General features: G+C 42.4%; 1 protein-coding gene across 1 annotated transcript in view; it reads right to left on the reverse strand.

Moving 5' to 3' along the window:
* Positions 1-24139, reverse strand: part of ELK1 (ETS transcription factor ELK1) — a 743407-nt gene that overhangs the window by 120358 nt on the left and 598910 nt on the right. The window contains exon 5 of the mRNA XM_044080278.1: positions 3528-3629. Coding sequence (XP_043936213.1) covers positions 3528-3629 — 102 coding nt within the window. The remainder of the gene's footprint in view (positions 1-3527; positions 3630-24139) is intronic.

Raw genomic sequence — 24139 nt, forward strand, 5'->3', positions numbered from 1 at the left:
AACTGCAGCAGTAATAAGGAAGGACATCAACAGTGTTACTCTGCAGTCTCTTCCCCACTTGTATAGTTTTTTTCTTTATTTTTAGCACCCAGGAAATTAATTCCTCATGATAATGAGCATACAGTCTACACCTCTATCATCTTCTATCCTGTTACACTGAGACACTTTTAACATGACCCAAGTTACAAAGTAATATAAATGTGTGTGTGTATGTATATATACATTATACATATATATATATATATATATATATATATATATATATATATATATATGGGTCTACTTCATTTTACTGAAAACTCATCTTACTGAAACTCATTTCGTTGAAAGCTCATTTCACTGAAACTCAGCTCCCTGAGCACAATTCACTGAAAGCTTACTTTGCTGAAAGGTATTTGCCCTGTTCGTAGTGCAATCTTGGAGTTACTATATACAGTAAGGGAGTGTGGGGGGCACAGTGAATGCACATATCGGGACAGACAGAACAGGATACAAGGACTGCCTAGGGCCAGTTGGGTGGAGCAACAGGAATAAAGAAGGAGAAGCCATTCTAGACCTCTGTCTGGCAAATGTTGATAGTAGCCAACACACAGTTCAGACAGAGAGTCATAAGATCACATACAAGAGCAGCCAACATACAACTCAAGTAGACTTCTTCCTAGTAAGGAAAAGGCAATGGGATAGAATCCATGGTTGCAAGGTCATCCCCAGTGAAACATCTGCCCACAGCAAAAACCACTAGTTGCCACAATCAGCTGCAAGTAGTGGTCAAAGAAGGCTCTAAGGTCAACAGAGACCAGGCTGAAGACCTGGACGTTGACAGGAGAAAAAGTACAACAGTTCAAGGAATTACTCAGGACTCTAGCACCCCAAGAAGAGGAGGAAAGAGGTGGAATTGAACAAGAATGGCAGCGCCTAAAAACAGCATGTGTTAGGACTATAGAAAAGATAAGTGGCCAAGCCAGGTCTGGAAATAATGTACATAAGGAAAGCTGGTGGTGGAATGCAGAAGTCCAGGAAGTCATCAAAAGAAAAAAGGAGTCCAGGAAGAAGTGGGAACTAGAAAAGATTTACCAGGCTAGGAAGGACTACTGGTTGGCTAACAAGAAGCTAAGAAAGAAGTTGCAATAGCGAAGAATAGGGCATAAGAGGCATTCTGCCAACATCTGGAAAGTGACTCAGTAAGTGGCACAAAAACTATATCAGGTTGCAAGGCAAAGACAGAAAGATAAAGAAGATAGTCAGATACCCTTCATAAGGGATACCAGCAACAACCTGCTCACCAGTCCACAGAACATCAAAGACAGATGGAAGGAGCATTTACAGCAGCTTCTGAATGAAGAAAACCTCACAGAAGCTGTACTGCCCCAGAAACAGCCTACAATGAGAAGAAAGGGAGCCCACCCTAGAAGAAGTAAGAACAGCACGAAGGAAAATGAAGACAAAGAAAGTAGGAGGGTCAGATGGGGTCACAGCAGATATGATAAAGATGCTGAGTGAGACGGGAGAACTGGCTCCTGAGGATACTCATACAAGTATGGAGACAAAGGCGCATCCCAGATGACTGGAGAATAAGCATTCTTATGCCAGTGTACAAGAACAAAGGGGAAGTCCACAACTGTGGACAGTACAAAGGCATCAAACTCCTATCAGACTGCATAAAAGTTCTGGGAGAGGGTGATTGATAAACAGATATGCACAGCAGTAGAATGTAATATGGGAGATGAGCAGTTCAGATTCAGATCAGGGTGCAGCACAACTGACCCTATGTTTGCAGTGAGACAGATACTTGAGAAGAAGCTAGAGATGAGGAGAGTCGCCAACTGGACATTCTTAGACTTGGAGAAGGCATATAACAAGTTCCCAAGAAAGCTGATCTGGGCAGTACTGTGGTGGTTTCAAGTCCCAGAAACACTGATAGAATTAATGCAGGCTATGTACAAGGACCCAATAACTCAAGTACGAACAGTGTTTGGCCTCACAGAGGGGTTCCCAGTGGGAATGGGTGTACACCAGGGTTCAGATCTGAGCACACTGCTGTTCATACTGGTGATGGACTACATTAGCAAACAGGTCGGAGGGGACAGATCAATAAAGTTGCTGTATGCAGACGATGCGGCATTACAGGCAGACTCCGAGATAGACCTCCAGCAAAGGATAGGAGAATGGAATGCAAAACTGAAGGCACATGGGATAAAACTAAGCACAGATAAGACAATGGTAATAGCAGCAAATTGGGGAAATCAGAAGAAGGTGAGAATAGAGACAGAAGGGAAGATAGCGGAACAGGTTAACAGCTTCAGTTATCTGGGAGGCATGGTTGAGGAGAAGGGAAGTCTGAATGAAGAGGTCAAAGCTAGAATCAGAGGGGCTACAGCCAACTGTCACAGAGTGTCAGGTGTAGTCTATGACAGAAGAATGACAAAGAAGCTGAAAAGTAAGGTGTACAAGACAGTGGTGCGACCAGTACTACTGTATGATACAGAAACCTGCCCAGTAAACCAGTTGAAGAAGCTAGAGGTGATGGTATTGAAGTGCCTGAGAAGAGTAGTAGGATGCACACTGTGGGACAGATGAATAAATGAGGGCATAAGAGCAGAAGCCAAACTAGCTCCAATTGCAAAAAAGATCAAAGAGAACAGATTACAGTGATTTGGACATGTGCAGAAAAGCAGAAGACAATCTGGTGAGGAAGATTTGGGACAGACAGGAAGAAGGTAAGAGGAAGAGAGGACATCCGGCAAAGAGATGGATGGACTGTGTGAAAGAAGATCTGCGACAGTCAGGCATGAGTGCTGAAGAAGGCAGGAGTGTGGCACTGAAATCGAGAGAGTTGGCCACAGTTAACACTATACCCCAACCCTAAGTGGAAAAAAATGGGAAAAAGGGGGCTGATGATGATATATATATATATATATATATATATATATATATATATATATGTATATGTATATGTATATATATATATATATATATATATATATATATATATATTTAACTACGACTAGGCCTTACAAACCTTTGGTAACTCAGTGGAAAAACAGAGAGGATTATCAAAGTGAGTTTTCATAGATGGAATACTTTTAATTTAACTCTTTCCTTTTTCTGTTTAGTTGTGTTCCATTCATCTTTGTGTTCTTTTAATCTGAGTTTTCCAGTTTCACCTGGCCTTGCTGTACTTCAACATGGTATTACTCTGGGACTGACTGGATCTGTAGCTAAGTTGAAATACATAGTATGAAGCCTTGAAGGCTTTCATTATCACGATGTATATACAATGTTAATGAATGGTAAACTGCTAATGAAAATTACATCTTAACTACAAAGTGTCCAGCTTTACAAAGTATTTTACTGTATTTACTATAACGCACCATACACCAATTTCCAACATACGAGAACATAAATAATGAGGGAAAAACAATACAGCTCTTCAATCACTACAATTCATTAAATAAAGAAATGTTCTCGTTTCTGAGATCTAAACGATTAAATAAGAGACATAAATGACAGAAAAAAATTAGGCTTACCTGAAAAGAGAGTTTGGCAGGGCTTCCAGGTGCAATGGGACTTAACGTACTCCAAAAGTGGATCGTTGATGGTAAAGCACTTGGAGTCAGTATCACTGGTGTCTATAAAAACAGCAAAATGAATGACACTTAAATTGAAGGCTGCTTTCTGTACAGAAGAAACAGAATAAAATAAAGCTATACTGCTGTCACTCTTCCATCAGACAGCACCTTTAAGGACTTGCAGCCAACACAAATTATAACCAAACCTCTTAGCATAAGAAATCAAGAGCACAGCCAAAAAAAATGTGGGTACAAAGGCCCAAAAATAGGGACAGATTTTAAATATTGTCCTTATAAACTTAGACATTTGCTAGAATAACAGGTGTTGCATTAGCATGCATTTTCTGAAGGATATAAAGCCTGAAACTCAAATGTCTGCCATAATTTAGTGACTTCAATCCTCAGTGATTTGCCATAAAAGCAAAAATTTTATGATGAATGGGCCAACAATCTGGACAGTTGAGAGGTATGATTAGAACCACAAAGAATGCCCGCTGTCTAGAGACACTTACAATGACATCTGAGATGTCCAGCCAAATGTAGGTAGTAACATCACACTTCAGTTCTCTGCCCAACTACATTTACTGACTTATTTCACAGGTAGGTTGGCTGGATCAAAGGCCTCTTCTGCAACAATCCATTAAAAACTATAAAAATGAACACGATACACGTTAATTCAACACTAGCGACACAATCAAACACTAGTCTTGTGCACAAACCATGCTCATCTTAGATGCACTAAACCGATACGGTCCAATAACATGAAATGAAATCAAGTAATTTCACAGAGGCACTGTCCAGTCAGATGAACTTCTATAGGAAGTCAGGGGGCACAGACTGCAATCAAAGCATACAAGATGACAACATAAAAGTAAAATATTTGATAAAATGAATATTTTAATAACATTAAAAACACATTTTTCACTTTCAGCACCACAACGGAAGAAGTATGTTCAGGAAAAAGAAACAGCTATGTGATTATTATCACAGAATCTGACTAGAATCTGATAATTTTTTCAATGAAAAAATTACATTTAGGGAAGCCCTTGTGCTTGTTCACATATTGAAATACAATCTCAACTAAGTATGCATGCTCTTCTCAACTTCATCCTCATGTTACCAACTAGTACCCCTCTGCAAATCAAGAAACAACACAAACTTGATGCATACATTATTAAACAAGTCATATGAAAGTATCTACTAGCTTGAGCAGCAAGGAACTGCAAAAGCAGCAGCAAGTGGAACACATCTGAAAGGTAGTAGTGGAGGGGCATTCCGGGTCATTCACCAAGTCATATACATGATAAATAAGACACATTAAGAACAAGTTACATTTAACTCTGAAGAACTTCCCTGAGAGGTTCATAGGCGTACACTAGGCTAATGATTACAAGGGCTTTTTTAGGCCTAGCCATGCATCCCAAATGTATCCAACGTGTTTTAAGAATGTCGATATTCTAAGGGGTATATGGAAGATTGGGCTTGGGTGGTCAAGCATTTACAGGCTGCCTCTGTCCATTAGGGGCATAGTTGGCAGACCAAGGGTGAATTTTCCATTCCCCATCAAATGGTCCAAGTTATGCTTGAACTGGGTTACGGAAGAACTCTACTTAACATGAGGAGGGGTAGTTTCTAAGATACATACCTGTCCCTTCAAGTCCTATTTATGTCACAACCAAAATTTAAATCCCTTTATCAGGTAATTCTGATGCTATTCGTTTTGGGATATACAGAAGATCCATCATTGCAGGATCTATGGATGCCCTGCATGTCAGTCACAGATGTCCGCTCAACAGTCTGTAGGAGACAGATTACAGGGACAAGGCTTTGAGGCAATCTGTGAAGGATATGTTGTTCACACCCTGTGTTCTTTTTGTGAAGAATCTCTGTGGATACCCCACAGTTGTTGCACGTCCCTGATCAGGTATACACCAAAGGGAGGTAATGTACTCAATGATTGGTCTAATAAGGGCCAAACACAATGCAATGACGACTTCCTTGGAGCTAGATGCCACACCCTTACTTACAAGTCCTGAAACACAATGATTTCCTTACTACGGAATATACATGATGGCTGAAGGCCAGGTTACTGTCCACATGCATTCCCAATACTCTGACTACTGGGTCTACTCTTAGGGGGTGTTTTATCAATGAGGTAACTTCCCAGGGTAGCAGACTCCCCAAAGGCTAGGTTATGCATTTCTTAGCATTCAGTTTTAAACTGTAGTTCTGGCACCAGTTAGTTGGGCGAGTCAACCCTTCTTGGAGGATATTAGTGGCTTGTGGGCTTCTAAGACTGCACTAGTTTGCAACTGTCGGCAAACATGGTCAGCCAGAAGCCTCTTTGACCTTGGCCTTAACTTCAGAGAAGTAGATTCCAAAAAGCAGCAGACCCAGCACAGTGCCCTGAGGGATTCCTGACAAGCTTCTTTGTGGAGGAGGACTACCCTAGCCTAACTTCTAGGATCCTATCCAAGAGCCACCCAGATATCCAGCAGGTGACAAAGGTTTATACCCAATCCTCTGAGTTTGTCTACAATGCCAGAGTGAAGTATAGTATGAAATGCCTTGGTCAGGTCAAGGTAGGCAATATGTACCATTTTGCCTCATTCATTACTCTGGTGACCTTCTCGAACTCCACCAGGTTGAGTAGGCATTATATGAATCTGATTAAACCAAACTGGGTTGGATCCAGTGTCTACAGATTTCCTTTGTCATTGTTAATCATTTGAATGCATTTGTATATGAGACTAATCATACTTATGGGTTTGTAGTAACAGGAGTCTGTAGATGGCCTGCCCTTGGGTACAGTGATGACTAATGTAGTTCTCTATTTGCATTGCACAAAGCCCGTCTGCAGGCAATGGTTAAATAGTGAGTCTAGAGGGTCCTGCTAGGTCAAGTTTCGTGCTATTTAGGAAGCAACCTGGGATAGTACTGGGACCCATTGATGTGGTATTCTTGGCCATGATGAGTGCGTTGACGTCCTGCTCCCTAATTATAGTTGCATGGATTATACTCAATGGAATTTCCTGAAGGGCAGCTGGGTGGGGAGAGAGGGGTAAAACTGGAGTTGAATTTGTCAGCCAGTATCTGCTATACCTTATGGCTCGGTATATGTGGCTCCATTTACAATTACTTCTATACACTGTTGTGTACTGTCCTTGAGGTTGTAGTCATAACTAAAGAAAACATTATAGCTGTCCTTGAAATGGAAGATTATTTTTACCTTAAACTTGTCTTTAGTAGACTGGATCTGCCCACTGAGATGCTTGTTTAGATTGATGAAACAGTTTTGATACTGATGGGGGTTGCACTTCCCAATTATTTGCCATGACTTTCTTCCTGTTACACAACCTACTGATGGTGGGATTCTACCAGGGCAGCTTGTTTTTTTTTTTTTTTGTTCTGTGCAGGTAGGTACAGCTGTCTCTAGGCATTGTACAGGGTCTCTGTGAACAACTCTGCATACACAGCAGTGTTCTCATTGTTTTGGGAGGCTTGAAATTTTGCCAGCTTATCCCTTAATAGTCAGTTTGCCTTAAAATGGTTTTGAAATGTTGCAGGGCTAGCAGGGGTCCCTGGTTTGATTTTTATTTCAAAGGAGACAGCTTTATGGTCTGACCTTAATAGACAGGACATTACACTAGAGAAGGTGCAGCATTCTCCTAGGTTAGTGAGGACCAGATCCAGTATATTCAGGCCTCTAGTGGGCATATGGACTATCTGGGTTGAGGGTGTTTGTGTTGACAAAGTTCAAGAATCTCTGGGCCTGGAAGTTTGGGGCAGAGTATAATTCCTAGTTTACAGCAGTGTAGTTAAGGTACTGGGTTGAACAGTGAGGGTCTCCTGTAAGTTTGTGATATAGGTTTTCTGGGTCATAGAAGGGGATGTATAGCTTGAAAGATATGGTATGGGACTTTGCCTGTGGTAATATGGGCATGGAGAAGCTCAAGCGAGCCATCCTGTTTGACTTTGAGCTGTTTGTTTTTGATGTAAATCCAGACACTTCCACCATTAGTCCCTGCTTGTGCAGCAGCTGTCTAAATGTGTGAAAGACATTGTTACCCTGTACTGTGCTTAAAATCACTTCCCCTGGAGGAGGCAGTCTCATATTTCAATACTACCTTCTTATCCATACTTGATAAACATGCTCCTGAACGTTCTATTAGAGTAAAAACCAAAACAGCCCCATGGCTTACCAACAATACTAAAAACATCATTCAAACTAGAAACAAAGCATGGACAAAATGGAGATGCCATAGACAAAACCCTGATTTAATTCTTTTTCGCCAGCTTAGAAATTTAGCTAAGAAATCAATAATCTCTGACAAGAAAAAATTCTACTGTGAACTTCAGGAAACTCATCTTAACAATTCTAAATACTTCTGGTCATCAGTAAATAGACTTCTCTCCCCAGGAATTGCGAAAACTCCATCCCCACTTAATGCTGACCCAGAAACCCCTCTCCAGACTGCTAATGCTTTCAACTCTTTTTTCTCTGAAACTATTCAATCCCTAGCCAAACAAATGAACACCAACAACTCTTATATTCCAAATAATATAGCTAACTCCTCCTTTAACTTCTCTCTAAAACCCATATCTACTTCTTTCATATATAGACTCATTCACAAACTAAAACCTTGCACCCCTTCTGCAGACAAGCTCCCTTCTCTCTTCCTTCAGAAAGCTGCCAAAGAAATAGCTTACCCTATATCCTTACTTATAAACAGAACTATCCAAGAGGGAACCATCCCTGACATCTGGAAAATCTCCTATATTATCCCACTACATAAAGGTGGTAACTCCCTTGACCTTTCTAACTTTAGACCTATCGCCCTTCTCTCACCCCTAGCAAAAATCATGGAAAAATGTATTCATCAGCAACTTGTGCACTCTCTCTCTCTTCACAACATAATAGCAAACTGTCAGCATGGCTTTAGACCTCACCACAGTACCACCACTGCCCTTCTTTCCTTTGTAGATACTATCAACAAAAATCGTAACAACAATACTCTCTCTTCCGCTCTCTTCATTGATCTCTCTAAAGCTTTCGATATGGTCAACCACTCTCTCTTAATCAATATTCTTGAATCTCTCTCTTGTGACAAATTCGCCATTAAGTGGTTTAAATCTTATCTTAACAACAGACAACAAGCAGTATTATGGGAAAACCATATCTCATCACTCTTGCCCATTTCCATCGGAGTTCCCCAGGGCTCCATTCTTGGTCCACTTCTGTTCTCTCTCTTTATTAACGATCTACAGACTGCAATCCCACAAGCAACCTGCATACAATACGCAGATGATTCAACCCTTATCTGCTCGGCACCATCCCCTACAGAACTGATCTCACTGACCCAAAATACCTTTAATTCTGTAGAAACATGGTTTTCTAAACGGTTTCTCCTTCTAAATGCCAAAAAAACAAAACTCCTCCTCTTCTCCCCCACCACTCGGTCCCCCCCTTTAAACTTTACCATTTCCTCAAATAACGGTACTCTCATCTCACCTGATCTCACTACAAAGCTTTTAGGAATAACCATTGACAATAATCTCTCCTTCGATCAGCACATTAACAACAACATCAAGTTAGTTAACAGAAAAATAGGATCCCTTTATCGCATCAAACCTTTTCTAACCCCAGCAACTAGAATCAAAATTGCACAATCTCATCTTTTATCAACTCTCCTATACGCTTCCCCTATTTATACAAACCTTAAGAAAAGTAACCTCAACAAACTTACAACCTGCTATAACAACATAGCTCGCTTCGCCACTAGTAACCCATTTAGGACCCACCATTGTCTAAACCTAAAACAACTAGGCTGGCTTGAATTTCAAAACTACCTTATAATTCCTCAACTCACTATTGCCCACAACATTTTATACCTACCTGACAACACCCCAATACTCTCTCAACTTCTAATCCCTTACAACAATCTCAACTCACTTCGCTCCTCTTGTAAACTCATGACAAAATCTATAAAGGCAAACAACACAGCAGGTGTTTCTTTATTCACTAACACAATAGGTAGAAGTTGGAATCTCCTACCTAGTGACATAACTCTGACCACATCCCTGCCACTTTTCAAACAAAAAATTAAACACTACTTCCAAAATCATTGGCTGTGTTCCTGCAATACACCTGACTAACCATTTTCTCTTACCCTGTTTCCCCTCCACTCTTTTCTTCTCTACCCTCCTCAGTTTTGTTTCTTTCACTGTTTTGAGATTTAAGTATGTACTTTTTGTACAATTGTGTATATTTAATGAACTGCTTATTGTAAACTTGTTTCTTTTAAACTATCTTTCCTTTTTTATAAGATCTGATCTTACCTTTTATCTTAGAGTAGTAAATTTGTTTATGTAATGTACTTAGTATATAGTGGAGCTTTTCTCCTCGGGCCTCTGCTGAAAATGGACATGTATCCAGCCAGACTAGCCCAGTCAACAAATGTAAAATAAAATAAATAAAAAATAAATACTGCTGGGATACTCTCAGAGACTTTAAATAGTATCTTAGTAACAGCATAAACATCTGCATTCTCCAAACTGAGGACAGCTTGCAAGAAATGGAGCTTCTTGTTTAGGCTCCTGGCACTGAGCAGTAACACCTCTACATTTCCTATGGTTAGTTTTGTTATGCTGGAAGGTTTGTCAGTTTGGCATTGCCTAAAAAAAGCACTATGGGTGAGGACAATGTTTTAGCCAATATTCATAGGTGTACACTAGGTTTACAACCACTATATCCATGTAATCCAAATGTGACCCACAAATTTAATTTATATAGGGGTGACTTACTAAATGTCTCATTCCAGAGAAACGCCACATCAGGGGTGAATTTCCAATTACCAATCGACTGGTCCAAGCTGCTCTTAAACAGGGTAAACAGGGTTAGGGGGAACTCTGCTTCACATGGATAAGGGGCCTGTTGTAGAGATGCAAATTCTCTGGGAAACATATCTGTCTCTCTATGTCCTATTGACATCACAAACAAAATGTAGGTCTTTGAACTAGTAGATCTGAAGCCATTTGTTTTATAGATGTGCAAAAGGTTCATCAAAACAGGGTCTAGGGATGCCTTGAATGTTAGGCAAACATCACCTCTCAGACATCTGTATGATACAGAGTAAAAAGATACGGCTCTGAGGTGATCAGCGTAGGACATTTTGTTCACTCCCTGTATTCTTTCTATAAGGAACATTTGTGGACGTTCCAGTTGCGGCATGTGTCTGGTCAGGAACATGCCAAAGGGGACATTATACTCTACATGATGGGTCTGATGAGGGCCAAGTACAGTGGTTCGATGACCCCTCTAGACCTAGATGCCATGCCCTTACTTATAATGCTGAGCAACAAGATTTTTTTTTTTACTACTTTTGACACTTGCTGGTAGAAGGCTAGATTACTACCTACATGAGTTCCCAGATCCCTGAATACTGAAACAACTTTTGGGAGTGTTTTACTGATGAATTATCTGGGGTAACTGACTTCCCAAAAGGTATATAATGCATTTCTTGGCACCGAGTTTTAATCCATGACTTTTGCACCAAGCATATGTCTGTGTTAGACCTTCCTGAAGGGCGTTCTCATCTTGGGAGGATTCAATAACTGCTCTCAGTTTGCAATCATCTGTGAACTTGTCACCCACAGGACATTAGCATTGGCTTTGACTTCCGAGAAATAGATACCAAAGAGGAGTTGGCCCAGCACAGAGCCCTGAGGCAATCCAATGGTGACCAACCTCTTTGTGGAAGTGGTCTCACTAATCCTAACCTCCTGGGTCCTATCCGTGAACCAGCTAGATATCCACTGTGTTATAAAGGGGTTTATATCTAGTTCCATAAGTTTGTTGAATACACCTAATTCTGGAATTTTTCTAAGGAATAAAAAAACATTAAACTTTGTTAGCCCCATGTACTACACGGATAAAGATCTGATTGCAACCCAGAAGACATGAGATCAAGTAATGGACAAGGGATTGGAGGTAGGAGAATGGGAGTGAGTGGGTAACCCCTACTTGCCCATCTCAGGAGGATGGAGATCATCTGGTCCTGTGCTCTGCCTGTCAGAATCACGGGACAGGTGCAAGACAAGCTGCTGCCAAGTTGCTCTTAGTAAAAAGAAACATACATGCATCAGTATGAAGGCATGTCAGGTCTACACTATGAAATAAGTGCTCACTCTAGCTCCCAGTGGCAGGATTAGGGACTTCAGTAAGATTATAAAGCTCTGCTGCATTAATGACATGGCTTAAAGGGAGACAAGACTACTAGATACATTCCCAGATTGGGAAAGCACAAGTCACCTCTGGCCTGGGTAGGGGGGAATGATACTAGACTCTTGCGCCACTGAGATGACGGATTACCATGACCACTGGCCTCTCAAAGGGAAGACATGAACAGGTTGGAAAAACAATATTGACTGGATGACTACTTCCTGCAGTCAGCTCTCTCCCTCTGTCAGTTTTCTCTCAGAGGCCACTATTATGGCATGAAAGAATGATATCAGAAGTAGTGGTAACAAATGTTTGTTACATGCAGAGAAAAAAAGGCACATAAGGGAAAAAATGAAAACTTAACAGCTGACATCTGGTGCTTCAGATTCTGAATGTCAATCTGGAATACTACAAAGCTTTCCACCTAGCCTTTAAATTCTAGCCTACATTCTCAAAGAATACGACAGAAGGCATGCATTTTACCTGGAAAGAAGGAACAGTGGCATGTACCATCATCACTTTGGTACTAGCTGGACTTAGTTTCAATCACCTCAAACTTAACTAGCTCAAAACAGAATCCAAGCAAAGTCTCTAAAAAGGATAAAGTCATGGCATGTCATCACGAGAAAAGTATACTAAATTCTGATTATCACCGTGACACTGATCATACCCCAAACAGAATAACTCCTAAAAGAAGTAGGTACACAGTGTACAAAAGGCAGCCAGAATCAAACCCTTCAGCATCTGACATAGCAGTTACTGGTTTTGGGTAGTATTAATAGCAGGAAATCATCTGCTGACAACATCCTGCAAGGCAAGAGAAAAGACAAGAAAAAAAAAAAACAGTTGAAACAATGCATCAGAAAAAGGACTGAGTTTGAAGATGATCCAGCAAAATACCTTGATCCACTAAGTCAAATACTGCTAAAAGAGCAAAAGAACAAAGAGTTCACATGACGATGCCTCCCATCAAGACATCATTCCCAGATCATAAAGGGGCCATTTCATTACCACATCTGAAATAAAAGCAAAACTGAACCAGACTGAGATCAGAAAATGGTAAACAGAATATATACTGCCCAAGAACAAATGGTGCGAGACTGTGCAAGTTTTCTGTATTTATTAGACAGGTCAAGGGAAGGATTCTTTAACAAAGGACTAACAAAGATCTTTTTCAAAATAGATGAAAACGTTCCACAAAAAGGTTTGCATAGCATGGAAAATCACTGGCCCAAGCAGATGTTAATAAGATAGCACCACATTCATGATCTCCTGACATTCAAAATACTCCAGCTCTGTCCAGAAGTCGTCCAAGGATACCATGGATTCACCACCACTCTAGTCACAATAAAAAGATAAGGGAAGACTAAACCTAATAAATCTAATTGATGACATGTTTATGGACAAGAGTGTGCAATCTCCTCACATGCAGAGGAATTAAAAGCATTATCAAACAGGTAATGCGGTGGTGGTGCTGCGGTAGCGTTGTCGCCTCACAGTAAGACATTGTCCTGTTCGATTCTCAGCTAGAGCGTCTTCTGTGTGGAGACATGTGTGAATGGGCGTACCTTCGTTGAAGGTTGTGCGTCAGGGCCGGCAACTCGGCACGTAAAAATCTACTGCCAATCATTAGCGGACTGGAGTTCCGCTGTGGCGACCCCTAGCCGAAAGCCGAAAGACACAACAACAACATCAAACAGGTAAGCTAGACAGGCTGAGGTGCACAAACCACCATCTGTAACTGCATAGTTGGATAATCAGATGTGGCAGAAATCTCACTTAGATAAAAGCACTGGCTTTTAATGTGAGATTTCTGAACAGTATGCAACACAATGAATATCCAAACTAAGTTTGTCCTCAAGTAGGCCCAACATCCACCAAATGTGCTCACCAGCCCAATAAAATTTACAAAGATCCCAACCACTCCACCATTCATAAATAGCTACAGGAACTGGTCACACTCTCATAAAGCAATTTGATCCAGTGAAGCTGTACCTACATATTATACTCTGCTATTAGAGTACCAGGATCACTAGAGTTCAAATTGTGCTGTTCTACAGTGGGAACAAAGTCATTACTCCAGATGCTCCCTATATCACTAGAATGAGACAACTCAGTATCTGGTGACCTTAGCAAAAGCAGTCTTGGAAGGAAATGGATCAGATAATGATTGTACCATGACAATGGTTCTATCACTAGAGCTGAAATGATCATACTGAGTGAGAAGGTTAAATCCAAAGTATTCCCAAGAATGAGTGCAAAGAAAACTACAAGATCAAAGCTGAACCCTTGAATGACTGCAGGGATTCCACAGTGAATCCACAATGTTCATTAAAGTCTCTGCTAATAAGTCATCTAAAACAATACGCCTTAGAGGAAATTTAACCATGCAAATGGCAAAAAAAGAAAATAGATCAGCACCTGCAGTTTCAACTCAAGTCACATCTAGGATTAACATAACCAAGTACTACCTTAGCTCCTCCCTTCCTGAACCAAAAATCTACGTGCCAAAGTCATCTTTCTCCAAGTTCTGGAATGCTGTAAGTCAGACCAATCAGAAAAAACATACTGAAAAGACCAAGACTAACCACAAGGAGGGTGGCATCCAGTGGATGCCAAGGCAGGAGGAGAAGAGCTGGAACACTGGCAGAACTGAAACTGCCAATGCACATCTAACATTATAAGTATGCAACTTTCATATTTTAGAAGACTTAAAAGAGGGTGGCACAGCAAACAGATGGCTTTCAAGAAAGTTTCACATATCTTAAGATGGGCCAAAGGAACAATTTGCATGCTGGCATAATTTGGAAATGGCTGCTAAATGACAGTTGGAAGATGAAAAAATTAACCCACAATACAAAATCAGGGAAGGGTATAGGAGCTATGAATGCATTAAATCTGCCTGCAGTTGTCAATTTTGAGATGTCAACTCATTTATGATGGAAAGTCTTAATACCTGGTCTCTGAGAAAATGTCAAACTCATCCACCCCAGTCAGATATGAAGGGTCCCTGGCCATCAATGGAGGTGGAGAAATCAAGCAGTTCACTTTACAGCATGAAGAACCAAGTGAGGCTGGCCAGATGAATGATACAGGAGTCTTGGACTGCTGAAGCCATCAACCCAACAAATGAGGCAATGGTAAATGGAACCAAACTTGACAGGGCTACAAAGGGGCTAACAAGATTACTTTTGCATAGCTTGTCTTGTCACTCTGAGGAATTGCAAAAGGAAGGGAAGTAGGAAAAAGCATAAAGGAGAAAATGAGACACAGGACTTCCTTCTGAGACAAATCTGTGGAGATTCCTCTTTTGGAGTAGGATAAGGAAAAAGTACCTGCTTCATTTGTAGATGGATGAGGATGCACGGAAATCTAAGTAAAATTCTCTCCACCCTGTTCAGAGAAAAAAAATTGAGCTATCACTAGATAGGGGGTCTACTCATATGGTATCATCAAACAGTGGAAGAATCCATCCTTGAAAGAGATTACATGTTCTGGGATATGGGTAGCAATGGGATGGCATATGTAGGAAAAGAGAACAGATTCCCATATCCTTATCACCTCTTATCAAGGGAATAGAACAGGGTCACCCCCCCCCCCGATTCTTTACATATCAAACCACAGCTATGTTGTTGAAATGGATTGCAAATCACACCTGTGTGAAGGGAGTCCTGCAACAACTGCAAGCCAAAAAGGATGACGCTCATTTCCAATATGATAATATGCAGACTAGCCTCTTAAACTGACCAGGTGCCTTAGATTTTCTGTTCGGCATGAGAACACCCCACCACCATCACATTGCAAAGGTGTCACTGTTCATAGTTGTCCTGGGTAGTCAGGGTCTAAAAGGACTTGCCCAGAGACAGACTGGACTCAACAGTCCATCAACAAAGATGGTCCTTGCCTTTCTTGGAAATCTTTACTGAAGTATCTACATGATCTAAAAGCAGAGTTCACTGTAGGACCTTCATAGAGAGTCTTGCACACAGACCCCTGAAGACTGCTGAAGCCATCAGGTCCAGCGCTAGAAGACAAAGGTGCTGCGACTGAACTACTCCTTACCTGCCTACAACAGATCTGACAGGAAGTATAGTTTTGATGGGAGATGAGCACAAGTGAAGATATTCAGAGTGTAACCTATGAACATTACGACCGGAGATGGCATCACCTTAGACTTTGCGAGGTTGAGACTTTATGCTCAACAAGTGAAACAAACTGAGAACTAAATCCCTCAAGACAACCAGATTCTGCATGGATGGGACTTCTAGGAGCTAGTCACCAAGGTGCCACTGTACAGTATCAAAGACCAGCCAAAGTGAACCCAAAGCTCAAGTCTGAAATTGTGCCCAAAGCCAAGGACACAGGATGTGCCCAATCTACAAATTTGACAGGGCTACCCAATGTCTTCTTGGTTGAGGCAAAGGCCTCTGATGTTGAACGCTGAAAGACCAGGGTTCAGAGACAGGGTACTCAGCCCTGAGACCAGAAAATAACCCTGAAACAGTGGACACCCCCACCCCCAATGCTGTGGTGGTGACTAAATCCATAGGAGTTTAGACCATAATCTTCTATGCCAATGACTTTGCAAATATCATTATCACACCAGACGTCTAATATAAAGCTAAAGTATCTCAGGGACATTTTTTGAGTGACTGAATTCAATGCGCTGTTGGTGCTGAAGAGTATGGATAAAGGGACTAGCAGTAGTAGTCTGGGAAAGTTTTATGAGATGAGCCAAGTAACTGGTCTTAGTCCTAGAAGTAACGGACTTAAAATTCCCAATCTCAGACCCAACAATATACTTTTGCAGGAAACATTCAAACAACTCAAAAAATCAAACAACACAAAAGGACAGTAGCTGAAAAGGGTCTCCAACCAGTCACATGCCCAGTTATTAAAAAATAAACAAACAACTTGACCCTCTCAACATCAACCTTCTAGCTCTCCTTCCTAAAGTTAAAATAGACGGCCTCTTCCATGTCAAAAATAATCTCTCTCTGGGTCTGAATTATAAACAAGTCTGATGGCAGGGCAGCAGCCAGATCAGGCCAAAAGTTCTCAAAGCCAGATTTCATTAATTAATAATGCATCAAGATCCTGCAGCACAATGCAGATGATACCACAGTTGCTGTGTATGTATATGACATTTTGTCACAAAGATCAAGGAAGAAACTATGAACTATACATCTTCTCAACTAGAAACTACTGGAAAGGCAACTCCCTGGGGAGTTCAGAGACATAGCACTTTGATGTAGACTAATGTCAACCCTAAACAGATTGGCCACTGGTCACTTTTACAGGAGTATGCCTGCTAAAGTCATTACAGGCTAAATACCAGTGCCTCTACCCTATCTAATCTGTCAAATCCAAATAACTTGCAACACAGTATAATGACATGAGGGGGGCCAGCCAGCCTCTTCTACTACTACCCCCCATCTTTCCTACCTTCTTCCTATATGTACTTCAAAAACCTCGAGCTTTCCTGGTAGCAAATTAATTTCTGTAACTTGAAAACATGAATGGCCTCTGGTATGATTTATGCACAGCCACTTTGCCTTCTTACTTGGTGGAAAAAAAAGAAGTTCTGTACCTACCATAACGTTTCATGTTAGTTGTCTTCATCTCGCCTTCCTTCTTGCTGTTTGGGTACGGAGCCGATCCTCGGCTCTGACTCAGCCATCTTCTACAGCTCGACAGCTGTTTACTGGCTCTAGGCTACCCCTTATCCGAGAATGCCCAGCATCAGCTACCTAGATCTCGTTTATGATAGCGCACACTAGACATAAGCAGAGTAACCAGTTATCTAAAAACTGGTTGTCCAATACACCTAAACAAGGAAAGAGTCATAAAATACCTGGCATGTGAAGTAATAAAAAGATACTCAGCCAGTGAAAACAAAAAAGGAACTCCTCTCAATCCTCTAGGAAGGGGGAAGGAGGAAGGGACGCAAGAAGTAAGGCGAGATGAAGACAACTAACATGGAACGTTATGGTAGGTACATAACTTCTTTATGTTAAGTTGTCCATCTCGCCTTCGTTCTTGCTGTTTGGGACAGCATCCTTAGCACCTAAAATCCCGGGTAGCTCATTGGAACAGACTCTTCAGAACAGTAGAACCAAAGGATGCTCTGCTCCGGGAGACCATATCCACCTTGTAATGTGAGATAAAAGTGTGAGGGTTTGCCCAAGTGGCAGCTGCACAGATCGAGTCTATGGGCAACCTAGACTGAAAGGCTATAGAGGTGGCCAATGCTCTAGTGGAATGACCTTTTGGTTTAGCTGGTAGCTCTTTATTTCATAACTGATAAATAAAGGCAATAGTATCAGATAACCATCTGGATAAGGTCACCCTAGAAACTGGAGGGCCTTGTTTGTTGAAAGCATAAGAAAGAAATAACTGGTCTGACTTTCTTAGTTCCTTAGTTCTATGGAGGTAAAAATACAATTGTCTGTGCACATCCAATTGGTGGAGCTTATATTCTGCCTTGTTGCTGTGATTAGGAAAGAAAACTGGGAGATCTATGGATTGATTTAAATTGTTCTCTGAGCAGACTTTAGGAATAAAGGATGGATTGGTCCTCAGAGAAACTATGTCCTTGTGAAACACCAGGTAAGGAGTACGAACACATAGTGCTTGAAGTTCTGCGACACGTCTAGCTGAAGTGATAGCAACCAGAAAAAGTGTCTTCCAAGAAAGAAATTTTAAGGAACATGATGCTGCCGGTTCAAAGGGAGGCAAAATTAAGGAAGCTAAAACTAAACTGAGATCCCAAGGAGGAGAAGGATCTCTAACTGGGGGTCTAAGAAGAGATGTTCCTCTCATAAAGGCCTTGCAGAGCTTATGAGACACTATGCTAGAATTAAATATACCGATATGAAAATTAGAAATGGCAGCTAGTTGTACTCTAATGGTAGCGGAAGCCACACCAGACTGAAAGAGTTGTGCTAGAAATTCAAGAATTTCATGGACTGGGGCTGAGAAAGGATCCAAATTCAAGAATTTCATGGACTGGGGCTGAGAAAGGATCCAAATTTCTAGATTCTGCCCAGTAAGAAAACCATTTCCATTTACTAGCATACGTTTTCCTCGTAGTAGACTTATGTGAGGAAACTATAACATCACGGACTGCTGGGGAGATATTAGAAAGCCTGGCTAAGATTGGATGTGGAGTAACCAAGCTGTGAGCTGGAGAGTTTGAAGGGATTGCTGCAACCCACCTGACTGATGAATCAGAAGATCTGGAACCGGGTCCAGAATCCACGGTTGATCCAGAAGGTGGAGGTGCAGGAACAGGAACCATATCTGTGGAGGCCAATATGGGGCAATGAGGATCATTTTGCAACCCAACGATTTTGCTTTCTGCATGAGTCTTGGTATTAGGGGAAAAGGGGGAAAAACGTAAAGGAGTCCCTGAGGCCAATCGTGGCATCTCTGGGTATATGACCTGGAAGAGGAAGTAGGGAGAAGTAGCTGCTGCATTTGTTGTTGAGAGGAGTGGCAAATAGGTCGCAGCAAGGCTGTCCCCATTTGCGGAAGATAAGATCCGCAATTTCCTGATTCAGAGACCACTCGTGAGGCATGAGGATAGCTCTGCTAAGCCTGTCCGCTATGACATTGGATTTCCCAGGGATGTGCGTTTCTATCAGAAAATGTTGGGAGGAAATCACCCATTGCTACAGTCTGATTGCTTCTCGACATAAGGGGTAAGACCTTGTCCATTTGGATTGCAATGGTCCCAGAAGAAGTGAGTCTTGAAGGGCTTGCAATGCTAGAAGCACCGCTCTCATTTCTAGGACATTGATATGTAGATAGTACTTGTGAAGTTGCCAAGTTCCTTGGACTGCCCCCCCCCCCACTCCATCAGGGAGGCGTCCGTGGTCACTGTGGCTACTGGAGGGGGTTGTATGAAAGGTCTGCCCTGAATTACTAGTGGGGAGACCATCCACCAAGAAAGGTGCCTTTTGCATGTTTCTGCGATCAGGATCATGTGAGACATGGGTAGTTCCTGGAAAGAACACTGCATGAAAAGAAGCCACTGAAGGATTCTCATGTGGAAACGCGCTAATGGAACAAGAAGAATGGCAGCTGCCATGGAGCCTAGAGCTTGGAGGACATGTCTGACTTGAATCCTTTTGCTCTGCATTAGAATTAACACTTGTTGACGAATAGTGGAAACTCTTTCCTGTGGTAATCTTGCAAACATTTCTTTTGTGTTTAATTCTACTCCTATGTATGTGATAGACTGACAGGGCAACAAGGCAGATTTTTCGAAACTTACTGTAATGCATAGCTGAGTGCATGATGTGATTGTATAATCCCGTGCCTCTAAGAGTTGATGCCTGGTGGTAGCAGTCAGGAGCCAGTCGTCTAGATAGGGAAACACCTGGAATCCTTGATGCCTCAGGTGAGCCGTGACTACTGCCATACACTTGGTGAACACCCTGGGGGCTGAGGTGAGACCAAAGGGCAGAGCTCAGAACTGGTAATGACTGGCCCCTACCCGGAAGCGAAGAAATCTCCTGGAGCATCTGTCCATCTTCATATGGTAGCACGGGAAAATGGACTGCACTGCCACCATCTGGAACTTTTCTTTTTGTACAGATTTGTTCAATCTGCTGAGATCCAGTATTGGTCTCCAGTCCCCTGTCTTTTTTGGTACTAAAAAGAATCTTGAGTAAGTTCCGGATCCTAGTTGGTCTGCGGGGACTTCTTGAATGGCTCTTTTTTCTAGCAGTCTTGAAACTTCTGTGACTGCTTGATCCCTTAGACTGGGTGGGACATCTGGGATGGGGTTTTTTAATTCTATGGAGGATTGATGGAAGGGAATTTTGTAACCTCCAGATATAATGGATAGTACCCATCTGTCTCTTGTTATATTTTGCCAGGCTTTTGGGTACAGCGAAAGTCTTCCCCCGACTGCCTCCAGAGGTGAGCAGTCAGGCAACCCTTCACGGATACTGGAAGGGCTTGGCAGAGAAGGTTTCTCTGTCACCCTGGTTTTGCGGTCCCCCTCTGCCACGAGGGCGGCGCCTGTTATTGTTGTTTCCCCCTCTGCCCCTGGGGGAAAAGTCACCACGTGTGTCAGGCAAGGGTCCCTGGGATTTTTGGAACCACATCATTCTGCTCTTCTGACCCTTAGGATAAGGTCTGGAAGGGGTGGAAAAACGGACTCCCATAGCAGAGAGGGTCTTTATCTTCCTGCTCACACCTCGTCAACGTGCCTTTCACCTGAGGCCCAAAGAGAAAGGAGCCATCAAAGGGAGTATTGGTGAAGGACGCTCGAAAGGGTTCCACAAAATGACACAGCCGCATCCAAGCATGTCTCCTGAGAGCCACACCTGTCCCTGCGGCTCTGCTCGCTCCATCGGCTGTATAGAAAATCAGCCTCATGGAGGAGTTGACTACGGAATTAAGAGTCGCAAGCTGAGAAGCTACTTTGGCTGGTACTCCCTCAGCTGTAAAATCTTGAAGGGCATCTCCAAGCTCTTTCAGAAGATCCCATTGAAGACGTGTAAAATGGCATAGATAGTTCAGGGACCTCATTGAAAATGTCGCTGAAGCAAACATTCGTTTTCCATATCTGTCCATCATCCGAGACTCTTTGTTTGGAGGATGAACAGATGAAGAGGTTTCTGCTAACTCTTTCTTGGTGGCTGCTGCTACCACCATGGCATCAACGGGCAAACCTTTGGAGAGGAATTTTTTGTCCTGGGGGCTGTAATAAATTTGTTTGGTCTCCTCGGAGTAGGTTTCACAGAATTTGTAGCTGACCAAGCCTTTCAAGCCACTACAGACATGAGTGGATCGAAATGAGGAGATACCCTGGAAGTGGAAGGTCGGGAACCAAATGCGTCCAGGTATACAGACTCGTCCTCGGTAAGGGCTAGGGAAGTCCAGTCCCTCCTTTGTCTAAGCATTTCAAGGATGTCCGAAAAGGAAACTTCTTCAGAGGGGGACCTTGGGGACCCTTCCGATCCATCCATGTCTGTATCTGAGGTGACAGACTCAGGGGAGTCTATGTGCTTCTTCTTGCACTTCTTCCAGGGAGGCTCTTCCGAGTGATCAGGGGAGGCTTCGGAAGAAGAGGGATCACCCAATGGGGTGTCCTGGGGCATAGGTCCCCTACGCTTGGGGTCTGGAGGAGGAGCAGAGATTGGAACAGACACCACGGGGGGAGGAGCCGATGGAGCTGGCAGTAGAGCTGTTTCGGGGACAGCACACTCCGCAAGACCTCGAAGGCGTCCTGACCTCTAGGCAGAGAAAGCTCCAGCTCCAAAGAAACAGGAGTCCTTCGCCACGTCGAGGGTGACGGCTCCGAAGCTGATGTTGGAGCCGAGCTAACCTGCGCCAAAGCTCCGAGGGGGAGAACGGGGTCGGACAAGGGTCCGATGCCACTCCCCCCCTCGGAGCAGACAAGAGAGCCCCGGCACCCATATCCCTCCATAGAAGGTACAATCGAGGTAATTGGAGCCGATGTCGGAACCGAATGAGAGATGATGATCGGCGCCGACTGTTCTACTACCTGCGGATCCATGGTCTCCGGCTCCGAGCTAAATGTAGTCAGAGGAGGAACAGAAATACAGGAGGTTGGAGCCGATACCTGTTGAGGTGGGCTGGACAGTAATTTTGCCAGTGCCTGTGACTTAAGCAACCTACTTACTACTCTCTCCACATCATGATCCAATAATCTAGAGGCTCGAGAGGAGTGGGAAGAATGATGGCTACATTCACTCTGTAACAAGGGTGACTGAGGTGCCGAGTGGATAGACTTCAAGGACAGAGACCTCAGTCTCTTATGGTTCCGAGACGGCTCCGAAATAGCAAATGGAGCCGATGGAGGAGATGCCTTGTCGGTGCCAGCCGGCACAGACATACTTGGTTGGTCAAGTAAAGGAGTCAGCTCCGAAGGTGGAGCCAACGGCTTGACAGACTTAGGGGATTTCGCTGGCTGAGTACTTTTAGCCAGAGAATCCTGGGGCTTCAATAATCCCTGAAATATTAATTTGTTTTTGCGCTCCTGCAAGACCCTTGGACTAAATGCGTGACATATAGAACAGGAGTCCTGCAGGTGAACAGCGCCCAAACAATATACACAACTAGCATACTAGACATTTTCTGACAGCATGAGTCACACTTTTTGAAACCAGATACCTTGGTATCTTTAGACATTTTCCTAACAAAAACAATAAGAAAATGCTATAGTACAAAACTAAGAAACAAAGTCTCTTTTTTTTTTGAAAGGAGAGCCTCTAATTTAAACAGTCATCTTAAGTGGGGGGGGGGCCTCTAATTTAAACGAGTTCAGGGGAAAAAGAAGGCCTGCGAGTTATGGAGCGACGGCCAACAAAGCTACAACACACAAGAAAGCGATAAGGGATAAAGTAATATATCTAGACAAAAACTTGACAAATTTTTTAAGAATAAACAACAAATATAATAGAAAAAACTATACTAAGCCTGAGCCAGTAACGAAGCAACCTCACAGCTGAAGTGGCAAACGAGATATGGGTAGCAGACGCTGGGCATTCTGGGATAAGGGGTAGCCTCGAGCCAGTAAACAGCTCTCGAGCTACAGAAGATGGCCGAGTCGGAGCCGAGGATCGTCTCCGAACCCAAACAGCAAGAACGAAGGCGAGATGGACAACTTAACATCTATGTATTCTGTTCAAAACTTTGTTAAAACTTTGTAAGCTGTTTAAAACTTGTGTTGTAGCCATTTAGTTTGTTATTCAAACGTATGCGTTGTATTTTTTTGTGGAGCTTTTCTCCCTGCGCCACCAATGAAAATGGGTACTTTTAGCCCAGTGGAACTTCCCGGCAAACAAATGTAAATAAATAAATATTAAACTGGCAGACAGTGAGGAGAAGATGCTTAACATCCACGAAAACAGCAATGGTTCAAGAGATATCCTTTTTTTTGTATCCTGTAAAAGCAGCCCAGCTACTGAAGATTATTGTAAACATTCAAAAAATATATTGCACTGCTGGGTCAAAGCACTACACAGGCAAATAACTGTGCTAAAGGCTAAAAGAATCAAGTCTAATCATATTGCAATGAATGAATGATGAACTTTTTTAATCTATGCAATATCTCATCAGTAGCTAAAGCTGCCAGCCAAATAATGATGGCTAAACTGTTACCAAAAGAGAATAAATGTCAACTACAAGAGGAAAAAAAAGAAGTTATGTACTAACCATAACGTTCCATGTGAGTTCTATCTTGCCTTCATTCTTCACTGATGGGTTCTGAGCCGATCCTCGGCTCAGACACAGCCGTTTAGCAAAGCAAAAAAGTTTACCAGTAGCTCGAGACCAAGTCCCTTATACCATGATGCACTGCTGGAATTAC

The sequence above is a fragment of the Protopterus annectens genome, chromosome 8.part0, assembly GCF_019279795.1.
Source record: "Protopterus annectens isolate FY-2018-M chromosome 8.part0, PAN1.0, whole genome shotgun sequence".
NCBI lineage: Eukaryota > Metazoa > Chordata > Ceratodontiformes > Protopteridae > Protopterus > Protopterus annectens.